This window comes from Filicampus tigris, chromosome 2 (genome assembly GCF_054856515.1).
Source record: "Filicampus tigris isolate MCC_2025a chromosome 2, RoL_Ftig_1.0, whole genome shotgun sequence".
Lineage (NCBI taxonomy): Eukaryota > Metazoa > Chordata > Actinopteri > Syngnathiformes > Syngnathidae > Filicampus > Filicampus tigris.
Genome location: NC_141218.1, coordinates 24,267,754 through 24,289,795, shown reverse-complemented (window position 1 = coordinate 24,289,795; position 22,042 = coordinate 24,267,754). Strand labels below are relative to the sequence as shown.

Sequence of the window (22,042 nt, the reverse complement as noted above, 5' to 3'; positions counted from 1 at the left end):
CCACTCTTGTCCTTATGACGCCGCCATAATCATCGAAAACTGCAAGTTCCCTTGTGTTTCTTTAATGTGATAACAGTCATTCTTATTGGAACTCTTAACTTAAATATGTTCCTTGTAAAAGAAAGTAAATCAGTAGAATTTACAGAATACATGCACATCATGGTGCATGGTCAGGATGTTACCACCGCTGCCTCAATTTGAGCCAGGAAAAAACCTGACAGGTCAAGTGACATTTGAGCATAAGACCCCTTATTTGATAGCAGCTTTACAATTCTTGTGTGCATTGACCTTGTGAGCTTTTGGACAGCTTCTGCTTGGATTTCCTTCTAGGATGTCAGAATAGCCTCCCAGAGCAGCTGTTTGCATGTGAACTGCCTTCTCAACCTCATAGATCTTTTGCTACTGCCTCCTACCTTCATAGACCTTCTGCTTAAGGATGCTTCAGACATTCTCAATAGGGTTGATTGTCAGGGTCGATGAGGGCCATAAAAAAGTATCTCTCCTTTTATCTCTCCGTAGAAGCCCATAACGCAAAGAAATTTCTTGCGGAATAAGATGGTGCATTGTCATGCATAAAGATGCCTTTGTTTCGCAAAGTTCTGTTCTTAATTTTGTACCATCGAAGAAAGTACTGTAGTCAGTCAGAAACTCCACATACATTTCAGAAGTTATTTTCACACCTACAGAGACCTAAAAGGGTCAGACCAGCTCTCTCTCCACAAATCCAGCTCAAAACATGACTCCACTATCTCCCTACCAACTATACACTATTCCATCCATCTTGTTGATCTGGAGTTGCACGGCACTCATCAGTGAACGATCTCATGCTGCATCATTGGCTGCTATGTGCATATAAGCGGATAAACTCATGGTGTACGCAGCACCCCCCCAAGGTGAAGGCCCACGCCTCGTAGGGACTGTATGGGGTGTGCGCCACTGTTGACAAGATGCCATGGAAGTGGTTACTAAATAGTTTGAAGTAATTTGGTTCAATTGATGTGTGTGCTCCCACTAGTGTGAGTGCACACGTGGTTTTGTTCGCAACTTTGTGTAAAAAAACAAAACAAAAGCAAAATTAGTACTTCCGGTATTGATATCGGTATTGCGTTACTTTGTCCAGTGTTACTTGACATCGGATTGAATCCAAAATCATTGGCATCGCCCATCCCAAAACAAAAGCCCAAAATAAGGTTTAGGAGAAACTAAAAAGACTTGACATAGACAACAAATGAAACGAAATGTGACAAGGACAAAAGTACATTGCATAATGATAAATAATCATTTTAAATTAAAAAACACTTCAGCCTACTACACAACTGTATTTTTATGTTGATCACGATGATGAATCGATACTTAGAGAGTACTTAGGTGGTGCTTGGTGTGAAAAGTTTGCAAAGCACTGCATCAGTCCATTAATTGCTCTAAATTCTTGTCTAGGCAGTCTAAAGAAGGATGTGCAATACAGGTTAAAACACTCAGTTAACCTCCAAATTGCCTTTGTCATGTTAATCAATGTTCGAGGCCATTAGGACATGAGATTGACTTTAGTAATTTGCGAGATTTAAGCATCCATACGTTCACATTACATTTCATGTCGTTAAACTGCCAGTGCCATTTAGGAGCAGTCTTTGTCGTTGTGCATGCATTAGGGTGAAACTATTGTCATTTCTCTTCAACCTTTAGCCTCTCCAAGTCATATCATATTGTCTTATATACAAACAAGAACACTCTAGGTCAGTCACCAGCTATTTTCATATGAGAGAAAAGCTCAGCATCAGCCACTTAGTTTACTATTTCACTATCACTGTTTAGCAAATAATGTACAAGCACCGTGTATGTGGTTGCTTATTTGTGAGAGGTGTAAAAGTAGGAATTTTTTCAACATTGCGTTTTTTTCCATGTGGATGCCATTGTTTTGTTGTGCTAAACACCGGTTGTTTTTGTGGAGCAAAGAGTGTAGGAAATATATAGAATGTGATGATTCGCTCTCACCAGCAGTCAAAGCCTCAGTGGCATATTCGAGGAAACTATCCAACAGTTCAACCAACAAAGTGTAATGTTTTCGCTGCTTCAGGGCTTCATCACTCTAGGACTGTGCCACATCTTTTTATCGACATGCAGAGAGAGGCAAGATGTCTCAATGGGGACAGCTGGATAAGTGTTTTTTCAGTGGGTCATTTCGTCACACTAACTGAGGCCCAGGTTGTCTAAGCCATAAACACACACTTTGTGTAAGTGTGTGTAGATACCTGCATGTATCAGTGACATCATGGATGCAGGTTCACGGCTGGTGAAGCACTGACAGAATCTGATTTACAAGCTTATGAGCCAAACCGAGTGACGCATTTGGCATTACTGCATATTAGTAACCTGCTCGGTTTGAAAAGAGCAGGCTACATTCTGATCTGATGTTTGAAGCAGATCTTTAAACTCCGGTCTTTGCCTTCCTTGATTAATTAAATCCTTTTTTCGATATTTTGTCCAGTTTTGAGGAACATTTAAAGGTGGAGCATCTTTGTTTGACTGACATTTGGAGCAACATTTTAGAATGAATGAAATGCATACGGGCGGCACGGTGGTCGACTGGTTAGCACGTCCGCCTCACAGTTCAGAGGTTGTGGGTTCGATCCCGGCTCCGGCCTCCCTGTGTGGAGCTTGCATGTTATCCCCGTGCCTGCGTGGGTTTTCTCCGGGTACTCCGGTTTCCTCCCACATTCCAAAAACATGCATGGTAAGTTGATTGGGCACTCTAAATTGCCCCTAGGTGTGAATGTGAGTGCTGATGTTTGTCTCTGTGTGCCCTGCAATTGGCTGGCAACCGATTCAGGGTGTCCCCCGCCTACTGCCCGAAGACTGCTGGGATAGGCTCCAGCACGCCCGCGACCCTTGTGAGGAGAAGCGGTATAGATAATGGATGGCTGAAATGCATACTTGAATGCAGTTAGCTATGTTTCTGCGTAGATCCCCTGTGCTCTTGTACGTCCCGTGAAGTGAGGGAGGGTATGGTCTGCTTCACCGCACACTTTTTTCGTAATCTGCGGTTTTATGCAATGAGCAAAACTACATATGTATCATACAAAATGACAGATTAAGCACAGAAGGTGAAATGCTCAACAACAACAAAAAAAAGCCAGCCTGTTTTTTGCCAGTGACTTTTGTTGTACTTTGACGGTAGTTAATCTTGCTGTAAATAATTTTTTTAAACACTTTTTCTCTCGGTGTAGGTTTGTGGGATCCACCTATTTCCAGTCGTCACTGGAACGTATCAGGACCGGCCTATAGGCGATTACTATTTGGCAGGAGAAAATGGCTGATAAACGGACGGCGGAATGGTACCCCGGCTGCAGGAGGAAGGCGATAAACATTGCGGGGAATTTTAGTAAAATACTCAGCTCTGAATAAAAGACATATTTAACTCTGCCTCAACAGTTAATATTTGTTAATTGTTGTGGTTATTAAAAATAACTTAACTGAGCCTTTTTTTAAGTTAGATTTATTTATTCATCCAAGGTATTTTTTTGTTCAGAATTTTAATGCAAATGTTGCATCCTTGTACAATTAGTTTTGCTCTAACATACATCATCAGTATATCAGTGTCATTAAAAAATAAAAATAAAACAACTGATTTTACCGTTTAGTGGGATAGTTTTGGGGTAAATATATATCCCGCAAAACTGTGTTATGATGACAGGCAATAACCCCCCAAAAAATGCGTTTAGGAACCGCTGAGATCCTCAGTCTGTTTCTAGATTGACTCTGGCCCGCCATCAGAGAAGGGAAAAATTATGTGGCCCTCACAGGAAAAAGTTTGGGGACCCCTGCTTTAGGGTAAATAACAGCTCTTTCGAGACTTTCCATAAAGGTTGTGATAAAACGGAATTAGGTAAACCGCATCCGGGATGTGTGACGTCGCTGCCTTTTGCGTTAAATGTAAATAGTCTATTAATATTCAAACAGGAATTCAGCAATTTTGACAATGACATCTTGGACATTATTGAATTTGAAAAAATCAATCTGAGTCACAGAACTGAGAACTCGTATTAAAAATTGTATTGATTTGTTTACTTTTTACTCCCCATGACCGCAATAAATTAATGACTGAAGATGTCACTTTTGATTATGTCTTCCATTTTAGAAAGGGCTTGCGCCTCGAGCGCGCGCTTCGTTTCTAGCGCGCGTGCACATTCACGTAAAGAGAGCTGGACACTTGGTTACCGCGCAGCTTGGATGAAACTTGTCCGGAGGAAACTTTAGCACACGCTGCGCATTGTGCGCAATGTCCGTCACTTGAATTACGCCCTTTCTTTTCTTTTGATTTTTTTCTTCATCTTCTTTTTTTTTTTTTTAAGGAAAAAGTATTTCCATGTCCACAACTCTGCCAATGTCTGACGACGGGGAGGAAAGCGATGGTGGAGAAAAAGAGCGACGCTGCGCGTCTCCCTCTCCGCCTTTGTGTCTCCCCAGAGGATCACCTTCCTGTCGGCGGCCCCTGGATCTCTTCTCCTCGACCTCTCCGCTCCTGGAGGACACGGATCCGCCTTATCTGGCTTCACCGGACTGTCTACTCTCGTCCCCGCAGAAGCGAGACCCCAAGGACTCCCCTCACCATACGCCGCCAAAGTTCCGCAACCGTACCGGGGACTCTCCGCGCCAGTACGCGCACCTCGACGTGGTGTGCGAGCACTGCGACGAGCCGCTGCCCCACTGGAAAGGACACGGCCCCGGGAACGACGGGAACCTTCAGCACCGCGGACAGAGAGTCCAACGAGTCCCGGAGCCTCCGGACTGTGGGAACCACCACGCCAATGAGCACATGAACACCGAGCTGAACTCCGACTCCAGGCAATCGTGAGTAATTCACTTTTATTTGTTATTTTGGTTTGAGAATTCTAATAACCAACAAAAGACAGTTCTACACTTACTGGACAATTCGGTATAGGCGCAAATGCAGCGAGTTCAAGCCAGAAATGGTTGCCCATTGAGCTACCAACATCTTTTTTTTTAAAGGGACCATCTATTAATATTTTTGTTATGATTAGAAGAAAAATATTTGATAAACATTCGTACAGTTTTATTCATCCAGCTCACCGCTAATGGCACACTTTTTATGAGATGCTTAATTTCACATCACACTTTTTTCCGTTTGGAAAAACCCTATTACATAGGCACCTGTAAAACATATACTTTGCAACAAAAATACCATAAAATAAAGAAAGTTCAAATTTATTTGAATAATTTACATTGTAGTATGACAGTGGTATAATTTACATTGTAGTATTACAGTGGACCTGCATATTCTATTTTGCAATAGCTAATTCACCTATTTGTGATTTTTCATTATTCATGGCAAACCTTGCCTATTCACGACTTTTTTTTTCATTGCAAAATTCCATTTAAAGTATATTTGTGACCGTTTGAAATACTATGAGCCTCTTCCAATAACTTGTGGTATACTTGTTGAAGTTATTAAATTAGGCAATTACAATCACTTTTAGGGTAGCCTGCGGCTTCTCGTTATTTTTTCGGGCGGGCTTGGTCCCTATCCCCAGAAAATATTTACACTAATAACAATTAATTCTATCATAACATGGACGTTTTGCTTGTACATGCAGCTAGCTGTGTTAGGTGCTATACTTACTGGTGCCACGGTGCTCTAGTATTTGTAAATCCTCATTTAGCGAGGGGAGCAAAATTGAAACAACCTCAGTGGAATTTTACACCATTGTTCATACTCGAACATTGATCAACATTTTCTTATACTGTATTAATACCTCGTTGACAGTTTCAAGCACATCTTATTAGCTACGCAAAATGTTCATCACATGACAAACCAGTCATGACTGACAACAACAACAAACTTGACTTCCCCCAGCGTGTCAGTAAATGTAGAAGGTGTACCTAATCCCTCGGCCTGTAATTGTATGTTTTATTTCTGTGTAAAGGTTATCACAACAATTTAATAAACTCTTCCAAAAGGAGGTTTAAGAGGTAGAAGTAAAGCAATAAAGCTCTCCGCTGCTCCATTGATGGTTCTGTACAGCAGTAATTTCATCAATCGAGTGCTGCTTCTTGAATCAAACGTACTTATCCAACCTGCTGCGCTGTTTGACCCTTTTTTGAACAGCATGAGTCTCTGTTACTGGTCCTCTTTGCCTCTTTTTATTTGCTGTGTTTTCTCGTTCAGATATTGTGTTGTACATTGCATGAGCTTTCCTCCTGTTACCTAGCATGACCATGTGATGCAATGCATTCACATTATGTACAGAATGCATGTGGGGAAGTGGAGCTTGCGTGGGTTCAATTGGATTTGTGGCTTTACCTTTTGCTTTTTTCCACTTCAGCCTTAAAGTCATCCGCGCATTTACCCACACAACCTCTAGATTGATTCTATAGCATGAATGTTCAAACAGTGCATCAACAGGGATTGTCTATGGTGTCCATGATCCACGGGAAGAGTCCACCCTAGATGAGACAAATGGGAAATGAATGGTGACTCTTTAATGGGTGTTCATACTGTCCAGGCGACTCAGGGAGGACAATCAGATATTGAGAGTGGCAGGTCACACTGCTGGCTCTTTGATCTTCTCCTGTCTGCAGCTTTGATACAACAGTGCTCAATTTGAAACGAGCTGGGGATGCTCAAAATGAGTAGGCTGTGTAATGAACATGCCTGTTTCTCATTACAGGTGAAACATGATGGGCAACATAGCTTTGATCCTCAAAATGAGCCGTTTCTGTATGCAAGTCTGCTGGGCATCTCTTTCAACAGTCTTTCCTCTAAAATATAATTTAAATACTGATTGCACCTCTATCTTTTTTTCTAAAGTTTAAAGCAAATTGGCTAATCTTTTCAGTTGCTTTAATTAAGTATAAATGACTCGATTGTCACCTGGTGGAAGGAAAAGCATAAAAAAAATGCATATTTTCAAAACCATGCATCCATTTCATGATAGGAATTATTTGATTGAAATAGCCTGACCTTTCTACTTATTGTTTGGAATCAAGCCTTTGCACTAACTAGAATGACTCCAAGCACTAAGCTGAAGATTTGTATTCATACCCTCCTTCTCTTTATACCTAAATTTGATCGTTGAGATACATGTACTGGATATAAAAAGTATACACACCCCTGTTTAAATGTCATTTTTTTCTGATGCTAAATCATTCATTCATAGCTGTTTTCACCATTAATGTGACATATAATCAGTACAACTCAACTGAAAAATAAAAATCTCTTCCTGAGGGTAAGGAAAAATAAATTAAATGATATGATTGCAGGCGGCACGGTGGTCGACTGGTTAGCACGTCCGCCTCACAGTTCAGAGGTCGTGGGTTCGATCCCGGCTCCGGCCTCCCTGTGTGGAGTTTGCATGTTCTCCCCGTGCCTGCGTGGGTTTTCTCCGGGCACTCCGGTTTCCTCCCACATTCCAAAAACATGCATGGTAAGTTGATTGGATACTCTAAATTGCCCTTAGGTGTGATTGTGAGTGCGGATGTTTGTCTCTGTGTGCCCTGCGATTGGCTGGCAACCAGTTCAGGGTGTCCCCCGCCTACTGCCCAAAGACAGCTGGGATAGGCTCCAGCACGCCCCGCGACCCTTGTGAGGAGAAGCGGTACAGATAATGGATGGATGGATGGATATGATTGCACAAGTGTGCACACCCGCTCATAACTGGGATGTGGCAGTGTTCAGAATTAACCAACCACATTCAAACGTATGTTGAGTCAGCACACACCTGCCACCATTGAAAGTGTCTCTGATTAACACTAACTAAAGTTTAGATGTTCTAGTATCCTTTTCAAATTATTACTATTATCATCCATCCATCCATTATCTGCCGCTTATCCGAGGTCGGGTCGTGGAGGTAGTAGCTTCAGCAGCTTCCCTCTCCCCAGCCAATGTCCCTGCCTTCTGCCGCCGCCGAGCTCACAAGGCACTCGACCCCTGTGGCCCCTCCCACAGGGGGTGAGCCCATGGGAAGGGGGACCCATGTTTCCTTTGCCCCATGGGCACCCATGGCCCGGCCACCAGGCGCTCACCAACGAGCCCCGCCTCCAGGCCTGACTCCAGCCCCGGTGACCCGCATCCGGGTGAGGGAAAACTCGGTCCATATATTTTATTCATCATTAGGGTCTTCTGAGCCATGCTTGGTCTGGTCCCTCACCTAGGACCTTTTTGCCATGGGTGTCTCTGCCAGAGGCATAAAGCCCCAGACAACTTAGCTCCGAGGATCATTGGGACACGCAAACCCCTCCGCCACGGTAAGGTGACGGCTCATTGAGGGGTATTATTATTACTATTATTATTATTATTATTATTAATATTTTTGCTTTCATTCAGGCTTCTGAATGTTTTGTGTTAACACTGATCGCTAGTTTTCATAATTCCTTTCACCTTGTCGATGGTACCAGTACTAGGTGAAGGAAAAACATCCCCAAAGCATGATGCAGTAAGACCACGCTTCACTGTAGGTATGGTGTTTGCACCAGTCATCCATCCATCCAGCCATTATCCAATCCGCGTATCCCCACAAGTGTCGCGGGCGTGCTGGAGCCAATCCCAGCTGTCTTCGGGCAGTAGCACCCATCATCCATCCATCCATCCATTATCTATACCGCTTGTCCTCACAAGGGTCGCAGGGCGTGCCGGAGCCTATCCCAGCTGTCTTCGGGCAGTAGGCGGGGCACACCCTGAATTGGTTGCCAGCCAATCGCAGGGCACACAGAGACAAACAAACATCCGCACTCACAATCACACCTATGGGGTGCATGTTTTAGCACCAATCATACATTTTGGAATTATTCAACCATAACAAAATAAACCAAACACATATGTGGAAAAGGATTATGCTCCAAATTGGAAATATAAACAATTTAAAATAACAGTTATGTAAGCAGAAATCTATTAGGCTTCTTCTAGAAAGCCTAAAATCCCCCCCACACACCCCACCCGACCCCAAAATAAGTCCAGGAAAAAAATACTAGAAAAAAATTGAACTAACTTGGTGTTTAATATGGGGGCACGTGTGTGCTGATTTCCGTTTTACATGACTTTGAATGTGATTGGTTAATTCTGAACACGACTACATCCCAATTAAAAGTCAGTGCACACACTTGTGTAATCAAATTATTTCTGTTGTTTATCTAAGCTTGCCCTTTCAAAAACATTTAAAATTAATTTTGAATTGAGTCATACAGTACTAGTATCACAAAAAGTTTTTTTTATATCCACTGTATTTATTTCTTATTCGCCTGGAAAATTAGAAAAGGATGAGCACATGGTGAATTAAATTCTGTAGTTCAATCCTCCACAAAATATTGCCGAAATTTGTCATTTTGTGAAATGTTATTAGTTCATCATTTAGTTAGGACGAAACCTCACGCCAAAGTATCAGTAGTTTATTCATTTATTTATGTCATCTTCCAAACCGCTTATCCTATACAGGGTCGCGGGGAGATGCTGGAGCCTATCCCAGCCGTCAACGGGTGAAGGCAGACTACACCCCGAACTGGTCGCCAGCCAGTCGCAGAGCACACACAGACACCGCCACTGAGCGGGAATCGATCCCACGCTGCCCGCACACAACTCGGGCATGTGTACCACTACACTATCAGTGACCCTTTTATTTATTCATTCAACCAAAATTGCATGCATGAATAAGAACACATCTCTTGGAGGATGTACTCATGATGACAATTTTGACGAGTCATCATCAGCTCTGTGTGGCTATTTTAGTATTTCTCTTTTGATTGTACATGGAACCAAACCAGCAGGAAGTAGCCAGCCTGCAGTGTGCGAAATCAATCTTTCCAACCATCCATGACATAGAGGCAGAAGGAAAATGCATTGGTTAAAGGACACATTAAATGTCGTACTGCTCTTCACAGTACATCGACTTGAAGCTTAACTCTTGTACCTGGATGCCTAGGTTTGCAATAAAATCCTCATTCGGTAGATAGGATGCCTGCTCTAACCAGTTGCACTGTCTGACATGCTGTGGCAAAATATCACTTTTTTCATTTTTTTTTTCACCATTTTCCAAAAGGTGCTGGAGCAATCTTAGTTTTCATTAAAGGGAAAGTCAACCCAAACATATTTTTTTTCCAGAATATGTTCTATCCAATATTAACAAACGCAATATTAACCAGAATGCCGTATTCGAACTAGGGGGCCTGCATAGAACATATTCTGGAAAAAAAAAATGTTTGGGTTGACTTCCACTTTAAAACACAACTAAAATCGGCAAATCATACTGGAAAACAATTCCAAGGTTAAGGGAATCTCATTTACCTGCTGGTTGATTAGAGGCACCTGTAGCTAAAGCAAAACTGTGGCAGGGTATGTATTTTTGGGAACCTGGATTTGTAAATGATACATACTGACTCTTAAGAGAAGAGAGGGATTGTTCGTACTCTTAGTCATCAGCTAAGATGTACACACTGACGATTGATAATGTTTCCAAGTGGAACTAAATGAAGATAAAAGCAGGTTGAGTAATCTTCCTTGAAGAGTATCATAGTCAATAGCTCTATCTCAAACAAACAAACAAAACCTTACAATTCACTGTGAGTGACCACGTATTCCAAAGGGATGAATTATAATGTCATGGAACAATTGAGCTGAAAACTTCACAGGGATCTCGAGGATAATTGGGGAAAGAGAAATGAATGCATGGAAAGGTTGGAAACTAATAATAAGGGATAGCAGGGAGATGCGGAATCCTCTCCATTCTTATTCTCCTGTCTTCTTCTGTATGTTACTGTAGAATAAAATAGTTTACAGCATTGCTAGTTGTTGTAATGTTCTCATATGGTCACATGTATAGTATTGTGAGTAGTTATGTAGCAGAAAACACACAGGTGAATGAAAGCAAGTGACCATCATAGAAATACGCTCGATACATCAAACTAAGATGATAATGTGATAAATAGGCTAACAAGCTTGCCTCGTCTATACACGTACATGGGCAGCATGAGGCACATTGTGTCCAAGGTGCAAAGCAGTTGTACCCAATCCCTTTCTATCATACTATGGAGTTCATTACCTGCTTGTAGTGGGTCACCATACCCTTTCTACACAGTTATTTCAAAATGGCACTTTTGTACAAATATGCTTTGAACATTTTTCATTTCTTTCCCTCTGTACAGTAGCTGCTGTCGCATGTAAGTTGGACCATATATCAACTTGAAAAATGAAAGTTTCATCCCTGGCCTCGTATTCTTTCTATGCCTCTTGTGGACCATCACGACTTTTGTCACTGTCTAGGTCAAAGTGTTTGGCCACAGCATACAAAGACCTTTATGGGTGTGATTTTCCCTCTCTAAAAGGACTTTTTTCACACTCAAAAAGGATCACTTTTAATGGCAAAGCGGAAAATAAACTGAGTTTAACCTTTTCTCCACAGCTGAAAATTGTGTTTTTAATCATTAAAAACATCATTCAGTGCTGTATGTTGACAATAGTGCGACAGCGCTTCACATCCGTCATGTTTATGCTTGAAACTGCATTTGGAATGAATGAAAGCATCACTTTGAATGAGTTCAAAATATAAATGTGTTTGAAATGCCTGATTTACTGCGCCTGATTGACAAACTGTTCAAGGTGTAGTCCGCCTTTTTCCCAAAAGTCGAATGGGATAGGCTTCTGCTCACCTGTGACCCTGAACAGGCCAAACAGCATTGAAAATGGATGGATGCCAGAGACAATTAAGGTGATAGCTTCATCTCTGCCTAATAGCCATTGACCTGAAATCACCTTTTGATGAGCTATGACCCTGGCTGTGGTTCAACAGGCCCATGGATCGTGGATGCTTTCTTGTGTGCCAGAGGAAATATCCATGTTAAACGCTGTTAATTAAGTTTGACCAATCCCTGCCAACTAAGTACATCAATTTAGGAGTTGGTAATTACTTTGTACCCTTTTAGAGCACCAAGTGTGGTGCATTTAATGATACTGCCTTTTCGTCTTGATTCCTTGCTTTATTACCTTGCTATTTTTAGCCGTATTGCCTTAATTGTACCTCATCATTTCATGACAGGGTGGAGGCTATGCACCGCCGGCACACCACGCTGAGGGAGAAGGGGCGTCGCCAGGCAGTCCGCGGCCCAGCCTACATGTTCAATGAGCGTGGTTCGGCTCTCACTGCAGAGGAGGAGCGTTTTTTAGATGCTGCTGAGTATGGGAATATTCCTGTGGTGCGTAAAATGCTGGAAGATTCCAAAACCCTCAACTTTAATTGTGTGGACTACATGGGCCAGAATGCATTGCAGCTGGCTGTAGGAAATGAGCATCTCGAGGTAACTGAGCTGCTCCTGAAGAAGGACGGATTGGCTAGGATCGGAGACGGCCTCCTTCTGGCTATTTCCAAGGGTTACGTTCGCATCGTTGAAGCCATCCTCGGCCACAATGCCTTTGGCGGAGGTCTCCGCCTGGCTTTGAGCCCCTTGGAGCAGGAGATGCGCGATGACGACTTCTACGCTTACGATGAGGATGGAACACGTTTCTCGCATGACGTCACACCCATCATCCTGGCCGCTCACTGCCAAGAGTACGAGATAGTCCATATTCTCTTGACCAAAGGGGCTCGCATTGAGAGGCCTCATGACTACTTCTGCAAGTGCTTAGAGTGTGTGGAAAAACAGAAAAAAGACTCCTTCAGTCATTCACGTTCGAGGATGAATGCATACAAGGGCTTGGCCAGTGCAGCTTACCTGTCACTCAGCAGCGAAGATCCAGTGTTGACCGCCCTGGAGCTCAGCAACGAGCTGGCCAGACTGGCCAACATTGAGACGGAGTTCAAAGTAAGTTACAGCCATTACATTTAAGTTGTTAGTCTGTGTATCCATCTTATATTCAAATTAATATCACATTTTACATTGTGCCCTGCGACTGGCTGGCAACCAGTTCGGGGTCTAGTCTGCCTTTCGCCCCATTGTCAGCTGGGATAGGCTCCAGCAACTCCCCGCGAGCCTGTACAGGATAAGCGGTTTGGAAGATGACGCCATGACACATGACGCATTTTACACAGTGTCCTTAAACTTGGCCCAAGTACAAAGGACTTTAACTTGGCTACCTAGCTTGTGTTAAGCCCTAATCATCAGCCTTTTTTGAAGAATTTTATGGGTTTAACCCAACCCCCTCTCATTCCCCACTACCCCCCTCTTTCCCAATGCATTTCAATGGCTGGCACATATTTTGTGCATATTTGAAATGGCATAATGTCATACATCTAGTTACAAAGTGCTTGGTCCCCCTCTATATGGCCCCCGCAGTTGCGCTGATGAAAAATCGTGGCCCCGTGCGTCATTGAAGTTTCCTGTCCCTGCTCTAAAGTCTGGTGAATTGTGTTCCATTATGACTCTGTGCACAATTCAAGGGCCATAAAGGAATTCCCAGATGAGTGAAACCTATCATAGCAGTAAAGAGGAGGCCAACTTCATGTGTTTTTCCATTTTCACCTCCAGTGGATGTAATGGCCAAAACTCCCAATACGTTTGTTCATGTTGTGTTGTTCCAGTTGATTACACTTTACATTGTATTTACAGTCTAAATCAGCACATCAGATAACAATGATCTGATAACAATTTCAATTTCGCTGACGAATCCTCTCATCTCTTATCTGCCCATGTGCTTTTTCTCTTTTAATTTGTCCCTCACCTCATTCATCCGCTCTTCCGTCTCCCTGCCCAATCTTGTTTGTCATCCAGCCTCTTCACTCACTGTGCTCCCTGTCTCCAGACAAGTTAATGAGAAGGGCGCACCTGAGGGAACACAGTTGTGTTGGCACTCATCTGTCTCATTACCATTTCATTATCGCCAACATGCTCACTCTTTTTCTCCAAATCTTTTCTCTGTCGTCTGCTTGCTATGGTACACTATCTGAAAATGTGGAATCAGTGCGGGATAGGGGGCCCATTGCTATGGCTCTGAAAGGTGTGCAACTATTGAGGGGTCCAGTATGGGCCCGGGGGTGGGGCAGTGAAGTTTGGGAGTTGAGGAGCTGAACAGCCCTGCCCTCTCCGCCTCGAGGCCTGAAAGTAAGGGCTGCCCATCAACATCGTGATTGAAACCAGTCGAATGATGAGAACATATCATATGGGTGTGGTGTCCTGCGCCGTGTCCTCGCTCATACGCGGGGGGAAGTGTCGACTGAGACGACAGACAAACAACCTTTACCAAATGAAGTATATTTTTGCATCTGACACTTCATTTCATCACTCACAAATAAGCGTCCTTTTCTGACTTTTGACATAGTTGTTATTAATCATATGATTCACACTCATCCTCAATGTCAACATGTTGATTAAATGCATCGAGTTATGGTGTTTTATGTGACATTTGCCCACACAAAAGGGACAGTTTAATCCTATGCGCACAAGACAAGTGCAAACAACACACACATACACAACCTGTCACAGCACAGGGATAAAGAACAGCTTATGAAAACATGTATTAGGACTTCCCTGGCAGCAGAATATTTATCTCCAAACAACACGCTTTTCAAGACAGCACATCAATTTCTCATAAGAGCCCATGGACACACGCAGTCTCTCAACCTCTCAATCATTTGGAGAGTCAGTATGAGGGGCAAATGAAGGTGATGTCAAAGACCCTGTAAAGTAAATTCTGAGATTTGTTTTTAAATACATAATATATGTTTGAAGACGATTGCTGAAATATTGTGCAAAACAGATGGCCATGTAATATGCAGTTGTGGCGATATAGCGTTAAACTGTTTTTCACCTATGTAAAATCCTATTAGTTATCATTACTTTAAAAAAGCATGAAAACCGGTTGCACTTAAAAAGAAAAACAAGTAAAGAAAACAAGCTAATGTTTGTTGTACCAACTAGAACTTTGTTTGTATTGTACGCTTACAAATGAGTTTAAGTAGTCAAAACTATCAGGTAGCGTGTACTTGATAACTTACTTTAGAAAAGTCTTGACTTGGTAAAGACTACTCAGAACAACTATTTTAATCTACTAAGTGATTGCATGTTAAATTCACTCTGTTCTGTTCATAAATGGACTGTCACTTGTAGCGCTTTTCTACTGTTGGTCCTCAAAGCGCTTCACATTGTTACATCCTTTACCTAATGATGACGCGCCCATCAGGTGGATCCGGGGGTTCGGTATCTTGCTCAAGGATACTTTGACATGTCACAATGGCCTGAGATCGAATCCACAACCTCTAGGTTGGGAAACGATCACTACCACTGAGCCATGACTCCCCTCATATAACATACGGATCTAAGTTTCACTAATTGGATTTTACAGTGCATAGGGCTGAGCGACATGGCTGGAAAGTATATCATGGTACCGTATATATAATATATGTATTTCATATCAGTTGATATTGATCTACTGAGGACTGAGTTTAGGCAAGTTTATTCTAAAATGTAATATTTAACCTTTAGTAAGAGGTCAACGCAACTATGAAAAAGTCAAGTACAAACTGGTCTATGTAAATATTAAATGAACCCCTTTTTAAACAAACTGTGCAATATTTTTTTTTCTATTTACATCAAGCATGCAAATCAAAATTGAAACATGATTAACACATTATTTGAAAATGTGAGCTATGCAAAATAAACTTGAGGTTGTCAGAACAGCTGCAACATGAAAAACATGCGTTGCCAAGTCCACTCATTCTTATACTGTATACTATATAGAAATATAGCATAGCATTTGAAAAAATAACTTTCAAACACATTTCAAGCACTTAAGGTATCCAACATGTTGCTAAACTAGTGACGTGACCTTTCCTCTCTTAGCATAATTTCAACAATTTCTTCTCATGCTGTCACTCTCAATTTTCTTTTCAGTGCACAGCATTCTTTTATTAAGACGTTCTGAGACAATATGACAAAACATGAAATCACTAGTGCGATATGCGCATACATGCTTTTTCATTCACAAGTATATACTATAAAATTATAAATATGGTTAGATAATTGTTGTAGAACGTGCACTGTACTGTATTACTATGGCTTGGCGGGGTGCAGTGGCCGCCTACACCCTGCTCGCTTAAAACCCAGAAATGTGTTTTTAGTAGGTGTGAAAGCTTATTTGCATTTTGATTGGCTGTAATTTGCGACATCGCCACATTATGCAACTGCAATCCGAATGTTTAATCGCTACAAAATTAGTGGCGTAACCTCTGCTGTTCATGAAAGTAGCGAGTTGGTTTGATAATGTTCTGACATTTGATGTACTTAGTTGGGCCATGACAGGTCAAGCAGCTGAAGGTGAGGTGGCTGAGGGTGGATCTCAGTTCTTTTCCCTGCCTGTACCTCCTTTATAAACATTGACAGCCACACGAGTGAAAGAGAGATGAGATGCACCCAAAAGCCTCCGTGGCCTTGAATGTCTTGAATCAGGATGAACGTGGGTGAAGTCGCAAAAAAAAAAAGAAAGACAGTCGGCAACTCTTTGTAACTCACATTGCCCGAAGTGATTCGAGGAAAACTATGATCCTATATCCGCTTTTGAGGCTCCACATACAGTACAATATACTGTACAGTACTAGTTTCATTTATTGAAACACAAAAACATGGCATGATTGTCATGGAATAAGAGAGGAAATGGGCAATGATAAAGGAGAGTGTAGATATTTTGAGAGCCTACTGGCAATAATCAGTCGCCCATTCACTGACTGCAGCCATACATTTCAGCAAAAGGGGCTTCACGCTATGCTTTCCAACCACAGGTACATAGGGAATTATAAATATAGCTATGTCTTATTGCAAAACACAATAGCCTATGCATACTGTATGTACTGTATTAGTACGGCTTGATGGCTGGCCTGGTAGAGTTTATGCTTTAAGTTATTTTTTTTTTCTGTGTAAAAAAGCTCATTGATGACTGTTGAAAGCAGCCCGGTAGGATATAGTCCAAACCACCTGTGGGTTTAAACGGATATATTTTTGTGGCTCAAACAAGTAGGGATGTGTAGACATAAAAATAATGTGTGGCATGGATTGACAGCTGAAAATTCTCTGTGGTGTGTGACATTTACAAGACATTTATTTTCACTTGTGCATTTTCCAACCAATTGAGGTGTTAGTTTTGGTACCCTTTAGTGTAAAATCCTAAAACATGCTGTTTGACCTCTAGTTGAATGTCCCTGACATTGTACATGTAAGAGTTCAACTAAATTTTGCAGACAAAAATATGGAATTGAACTGCCGTTGTGCATGGCATATCACAAGACTTTAGCATATAATCGTGAGACTATTGTGTGATGCCACCACAGAAGGGTACACGTGATGGCACAGAAAGGAAATATCATCATGATCATAGATCCGGAAATGGAGCTAGTGACGAAAGTGTACCTGTGTCCTGGCTGCTTAGTTCAATATGGCTAGGATGCCAAGAACTGAAGGTTGTGCTGTTTTTATGCGATGCTGGATGTGCAAAAGCAACCATAACAGACCGTCGTGAGACAGGTTAGTTCAACCCTACTGATGAGGGGTACACCTGAGCAAATTAGAGGTTGGCCAGCATCTCGAAACAGATTTTGTTCAACTTGAGGGGTTTCTCTGTGACAAGATGCAGAACAATGAACGAACGATGGGTGGTGTTAGCCTTTTTCGAAAAAGAAGAGAAATTATCCTTTTTTTCACCCTTCTTCACACATCTTGCATTACTTCACTTTATATTTGAGTCACTCGACTGTAACCGACTTGCCTCTACTTCACACAAGTGGCTCCATTTTCATTCTCACAACATCATTCCAACGCCTTTATCTCAACCCCCAGCCCCTACGGCACCAACCACAGACCGTGAGTGTAATTTCAGATGTGCATGTAATAACCTGATGTGGGTCTTACAATGCAAGCATCATTGACATTCTTATGCAGTACATGTTTTACCCTGAAGTATTGCTTTTCTTGTTTACATGTAACCAATCGTGATTGTTATAGACTTAAGAAATCATGCTATGTGTGTCTTTTAGTCCACAAAAAGCAAGCACATACTGATATAATGGATACTGACCTTATGTTAAAGTTGAGTTCTGCTCTTGAATACAGTTTAGGTCATTATACAAACATTATCTACTTCGCCTTTTTGCTTACAGACTGGTGTTGTATTTTTCACGTGTTATGTTGGGATGAAAAAATAATGATGTGTTCTGTATTCAAAAGTTACAATTTGCCTCACCAGAATTTCATCACCAAACAACACATTAATATTAGCAACAGTTATTTTACTACAATTTGTCTTCACAGAAATTTGGAATTATTAAATGAAAGGTGTTTTTAGTGTACAGTACAGTACTTGTTTTTCTTCATACATACCAATAGTATCGGACTATGTGTAACATCTGAAAATTGGCTAAAATAAGCATGACAGGTTACCGCTTGTTATTGTTGTGGTTATGTAGTTTTTTTGTGTACAATCATCTCATTGTTATGATTTACCCCGATACATTATTTGTTTTGATTATTGTTACTCTTTTTTGCGTGTATGGTTCATTTTCTTATTTGAACTGTATTCACATTTTCATTCATAGAATAAAACAAGGGACTTCCTCCTCGGAAAACAATACTGTAAAAACATTCAACAAACGGGTTACTTTCTTTTAAAATGTCAATCCATACAGTCTTTCATAAGGGAGAGTGAATTGCAATAAAACCCTGTCTAACATTTACATTCAGATTAGACAGAGAAACTCTTTGGACATTTAAAAGATACAAGGCAAGGCAATCATCACTGTCTAACATTTACATTCAGATTAGATCAGATCAGATCAGATTAAATCTTTTTAATTCGTTTGATGGCAGTGCCGCTCATAACAAGGCTGATTAGAATCAGATAAGTCAATACTCATAAACCAATTTCCGTGAAACTTTGTAATAGGGTGTATCATAAAAAATACAGCATATACTCAATATTAAATTTTAGTTCAGAGCCACTGAGTGGATCAAGTATTGTTTACCAATTAAGATTGGAAAACTCAGATGCACAGAAGTCGGCAGACATTGCCACCACTTACAGGGCACAAGTGTTTAGTGGTACATTTACAGCATATCTACCTTGTTGACTGACCCTTTTACCTTACTATTTTCTGCCCACGCTTCAGAATGACTACCGTAAGCTGTCCATGCAGTGTAAAGACTTTGTAGTGGGAGTGCTGGACCTCTGTCGGGACACTGAAGAAGTGGAAGCCATTGTGAACGGCGATGTCGACCTCTGCCCGCCGAGCCCGTACAACCGACCCTGCCTGAGCCGTGTCAAACTGGCCATCAAGTATGAAGTAAAGAAGGTAAACTGCTTGAATACTATTCCACAACTGTAAAGACTTGAATTTCAGACTACCATTGGTTTTTTGTTCAAGATGGATTATTAAACTGTAAAACAGGTGTACGAGAGCCAACTTTCAAATCAAATGGAACAGGAAATCTAGTCCTTAATCTATCACATAAGTGCTCCCCTGTCACTTTATGACAAAATCTCGTGAGATTTATGAATGAGACCTTTATTAAAAATGATGACTTCATGGAGAGATATTACTTTAATTACACACTGAGGGATGTTCATTAATATTTCACCCCTGTCATAAAGAAGGAAGCCAAAATATTGGAAACACTTTTCTATAACCTCTTTGCCTGTCAAATCAAGCATTTTTTTCACCAGATTTTCCTACTTGATGCTTCAGATTGAATTTTGTCTTCTCCTCAAGGACTAAAGCCTGGGGTGTCTGGACTTGAAGGCTAATTCCCTGTTTTCACTTCACTGCAGGAATAAGTCATGCCTTCTTAATGACTAATTGTCATTTTCTCAATGGATCCACCTTCTTTATTATTTACATGCAATCTGCACACAGATTCAGAGGTTATAAAAAGCCTACACGCCTCTGTTCAAATCTCAGATTTCTGTGATATGATAAAATGAGACCAAGATAAATTGTTTCAAAACTTTTTCAATGTATGTATGTACACTATGTACCAGTATGCGGAGCTGGACATTTGTCTATGCTTTTGTCCGCTTCAAAAAGACAGCGACAACAATAGGTATCGTGCCTGCTACAACCATAAAGGGAATGAGATGACTATACGATGCATTTAATTGTATTGCGAAATCGATCTGGAAGGTGGCTGTAAAGGGGGAAGGTGGGTGACTAGCTTCTTTACACACATATAAGTGACATAACACCCACGCCGCTGCCAAGTTAGTTTGCTTTGCAGCAGCAACGAGCTGCAAGGTGCATCCTCTCCTCCGTGTGGGAAACTGTATGTCATCGCAACATGTGACATAATGGGCCAATCAAACAGCAACAATTCCTGACGTGTACGTGGCATGTTTTGCAGACCTGTCACCAACAGCACAATGCGTTGGTCATGTGAATAAATGCGGCAGTTGTCTCTTGCGCCGACGCGGGAGTAGAAAGAAGCCTAAAAAGAAGCCTTTCACTGAGTAGGCTGGGATGAAATTTGGCCACCTCGCGTCCGCGTCACACGCATGAGGGCCGATTAGTGGGCCCTTTTTTAAAATGTGTCATCCCCAACCCCCGCCCCAAAAATGGGCGTCTGGCCGGGCCGGCCCCGGGACGGACTCGGCCAGCTCTGGAGTTATGTGTGCTTCATCATCCGGGCCAAGGCTTGCTCTAGCCATGGCTGTAGTTCTCAAGTCCGGACTTGTTGTCTCGGACTTGACTCTGACTCGGCCATTGGACTCGCAAAATATTTTTATGGATTCGACCGAATCCAACTATGTTGTTATGCCTGAAAATTAACGTCCTCCTACAAAATAAATTGACCTCTAGTAGTCTTATCCTGACCATAACAAAATCTCCCAAACACGTTACAAAATCCAATGTGGTGCAATAAAACCAAGGTTAATATTTTTAAGTCATAATTCTAAAAGGTAATATTTGCTTGCCACACAAAAGTGCTAATCAACAAAATAACACCATACTAACAATAAAGCATACCGGTGGTTTTCTTCAGCTGGAACTCGGGCCTTAGACAATGTGGAGAGATTCGTGAACAGTTTTAAATAAAAGTCTTTTTTTTGTTTTGGGATGTATGGGCACCAGAGGTGGGTAGTAACGAGTTACATTTACTCCGTTACATTTACTTGAGTAGGTTTTGGGAAATGTTGTACTTCTAAGAGTAGTTTTAAATCACTGTACTTTTTACTTTTACTTGAGTAGATTTGACAAGAAGAAACTGTACTCTTACTCCGCTACATTGGGCTACATTGAACGCGTTACTTAAATCCCCTCCGCATACGTACGCATCTCTCTCTCTCTCTCTCTCTCTCTCTCTCTCTCTCTCTCTCTCTCTCTCTCTCTCTCTCTCTCTCTCTCTCTCTCTTTCTTTCTTTCTCTCTCTCTCCCCCTCTCTCTCTCAGAGAAAGGCACATTTATTTTCACAAGCTGAAGCGGACTAGATGTATTTTTATGTACTTTTGTATTTTCGTCTGATTGAATGGTTGTTAAAAAAAAAAATGAGACGTTGCTACAGTTACTCAGTACTTGAGTAGTTTTTTCACCAGGTACTTTTTTACTTTTACTCAAGTAATAATTTGGATGACTACTTTTTACTTCTACTTGAGTCATATTATTCTGAAGTAACAGTACTTTTACTTGAGTATATTTTTTGGCTACTCTACCCACCTCTGATGGGCACTATGTGAGTTTGCCTGTATGACTCAGTGTAATTCTGAGGGTGCTGAGAGCCAGAAGTTACCTACAAGGCATTTCTTTTGGTGATAACCACTAGAGGTCAATGGGCAGCTGAGTGACATGACCTTTTAGACTGCTGCCACATTCATTCCGGACCACCTGTTTGTGACTGTATGCTAGGAACCTGCTCAAAGTCTATATCTTTCTTTGCATGTGCAGGAAACTGTTATCATGTATAAGCTCTCAGAAGTCTCTATTGCTGATGCAAAACTGGAGTTAGTCTGTGCTTGACTAAATGTCACCAATCCCCATTTCCTCTGCCACATCTCTAAGGTTCTTTCTCACACCCACAGCTTAACTATTTGACCATCTATCTTCTTTCCTTGTTTATACACTGTATGTGCGCATTT

At 41.5% G+C, this 22,042-nt stretch overlaps 1 protein-coding gene across 2 annotated transcripts in view; it reads left to right on the top strand.

The window, feature by feature from the left end:
- Positions 1–4,344: 4,344 nt before the first annotated feature.
- Positions 4,345–22,042, top strand: part of trpc7b (transient receptor potential cation channel, subfamily C, member 7b) — a 67,760-nt gene continuing 50,062 nt past the window's right edge. For both annotated transcript variants that reach the window (XM_086023612.1, XM_086023613.1), the window contains exons 1-3: positions 4,345–4,848; positions 12,039–12,801; positions 19,086–19,268. In XM_086023612.1, the coding sequence (XP_085879738.1) occupies positions 4,364–4,848; positions 12,039–12,801; positions 19,086–19,268 (1,431 nt within the window). In that variant the 5' untranslated portion in view covers positions 4,345–4,363. The remainder of the gene's footprint in view (positions 4,849–12,038; positions 12,802–19,085; positions 19,269–22,042) is intronic.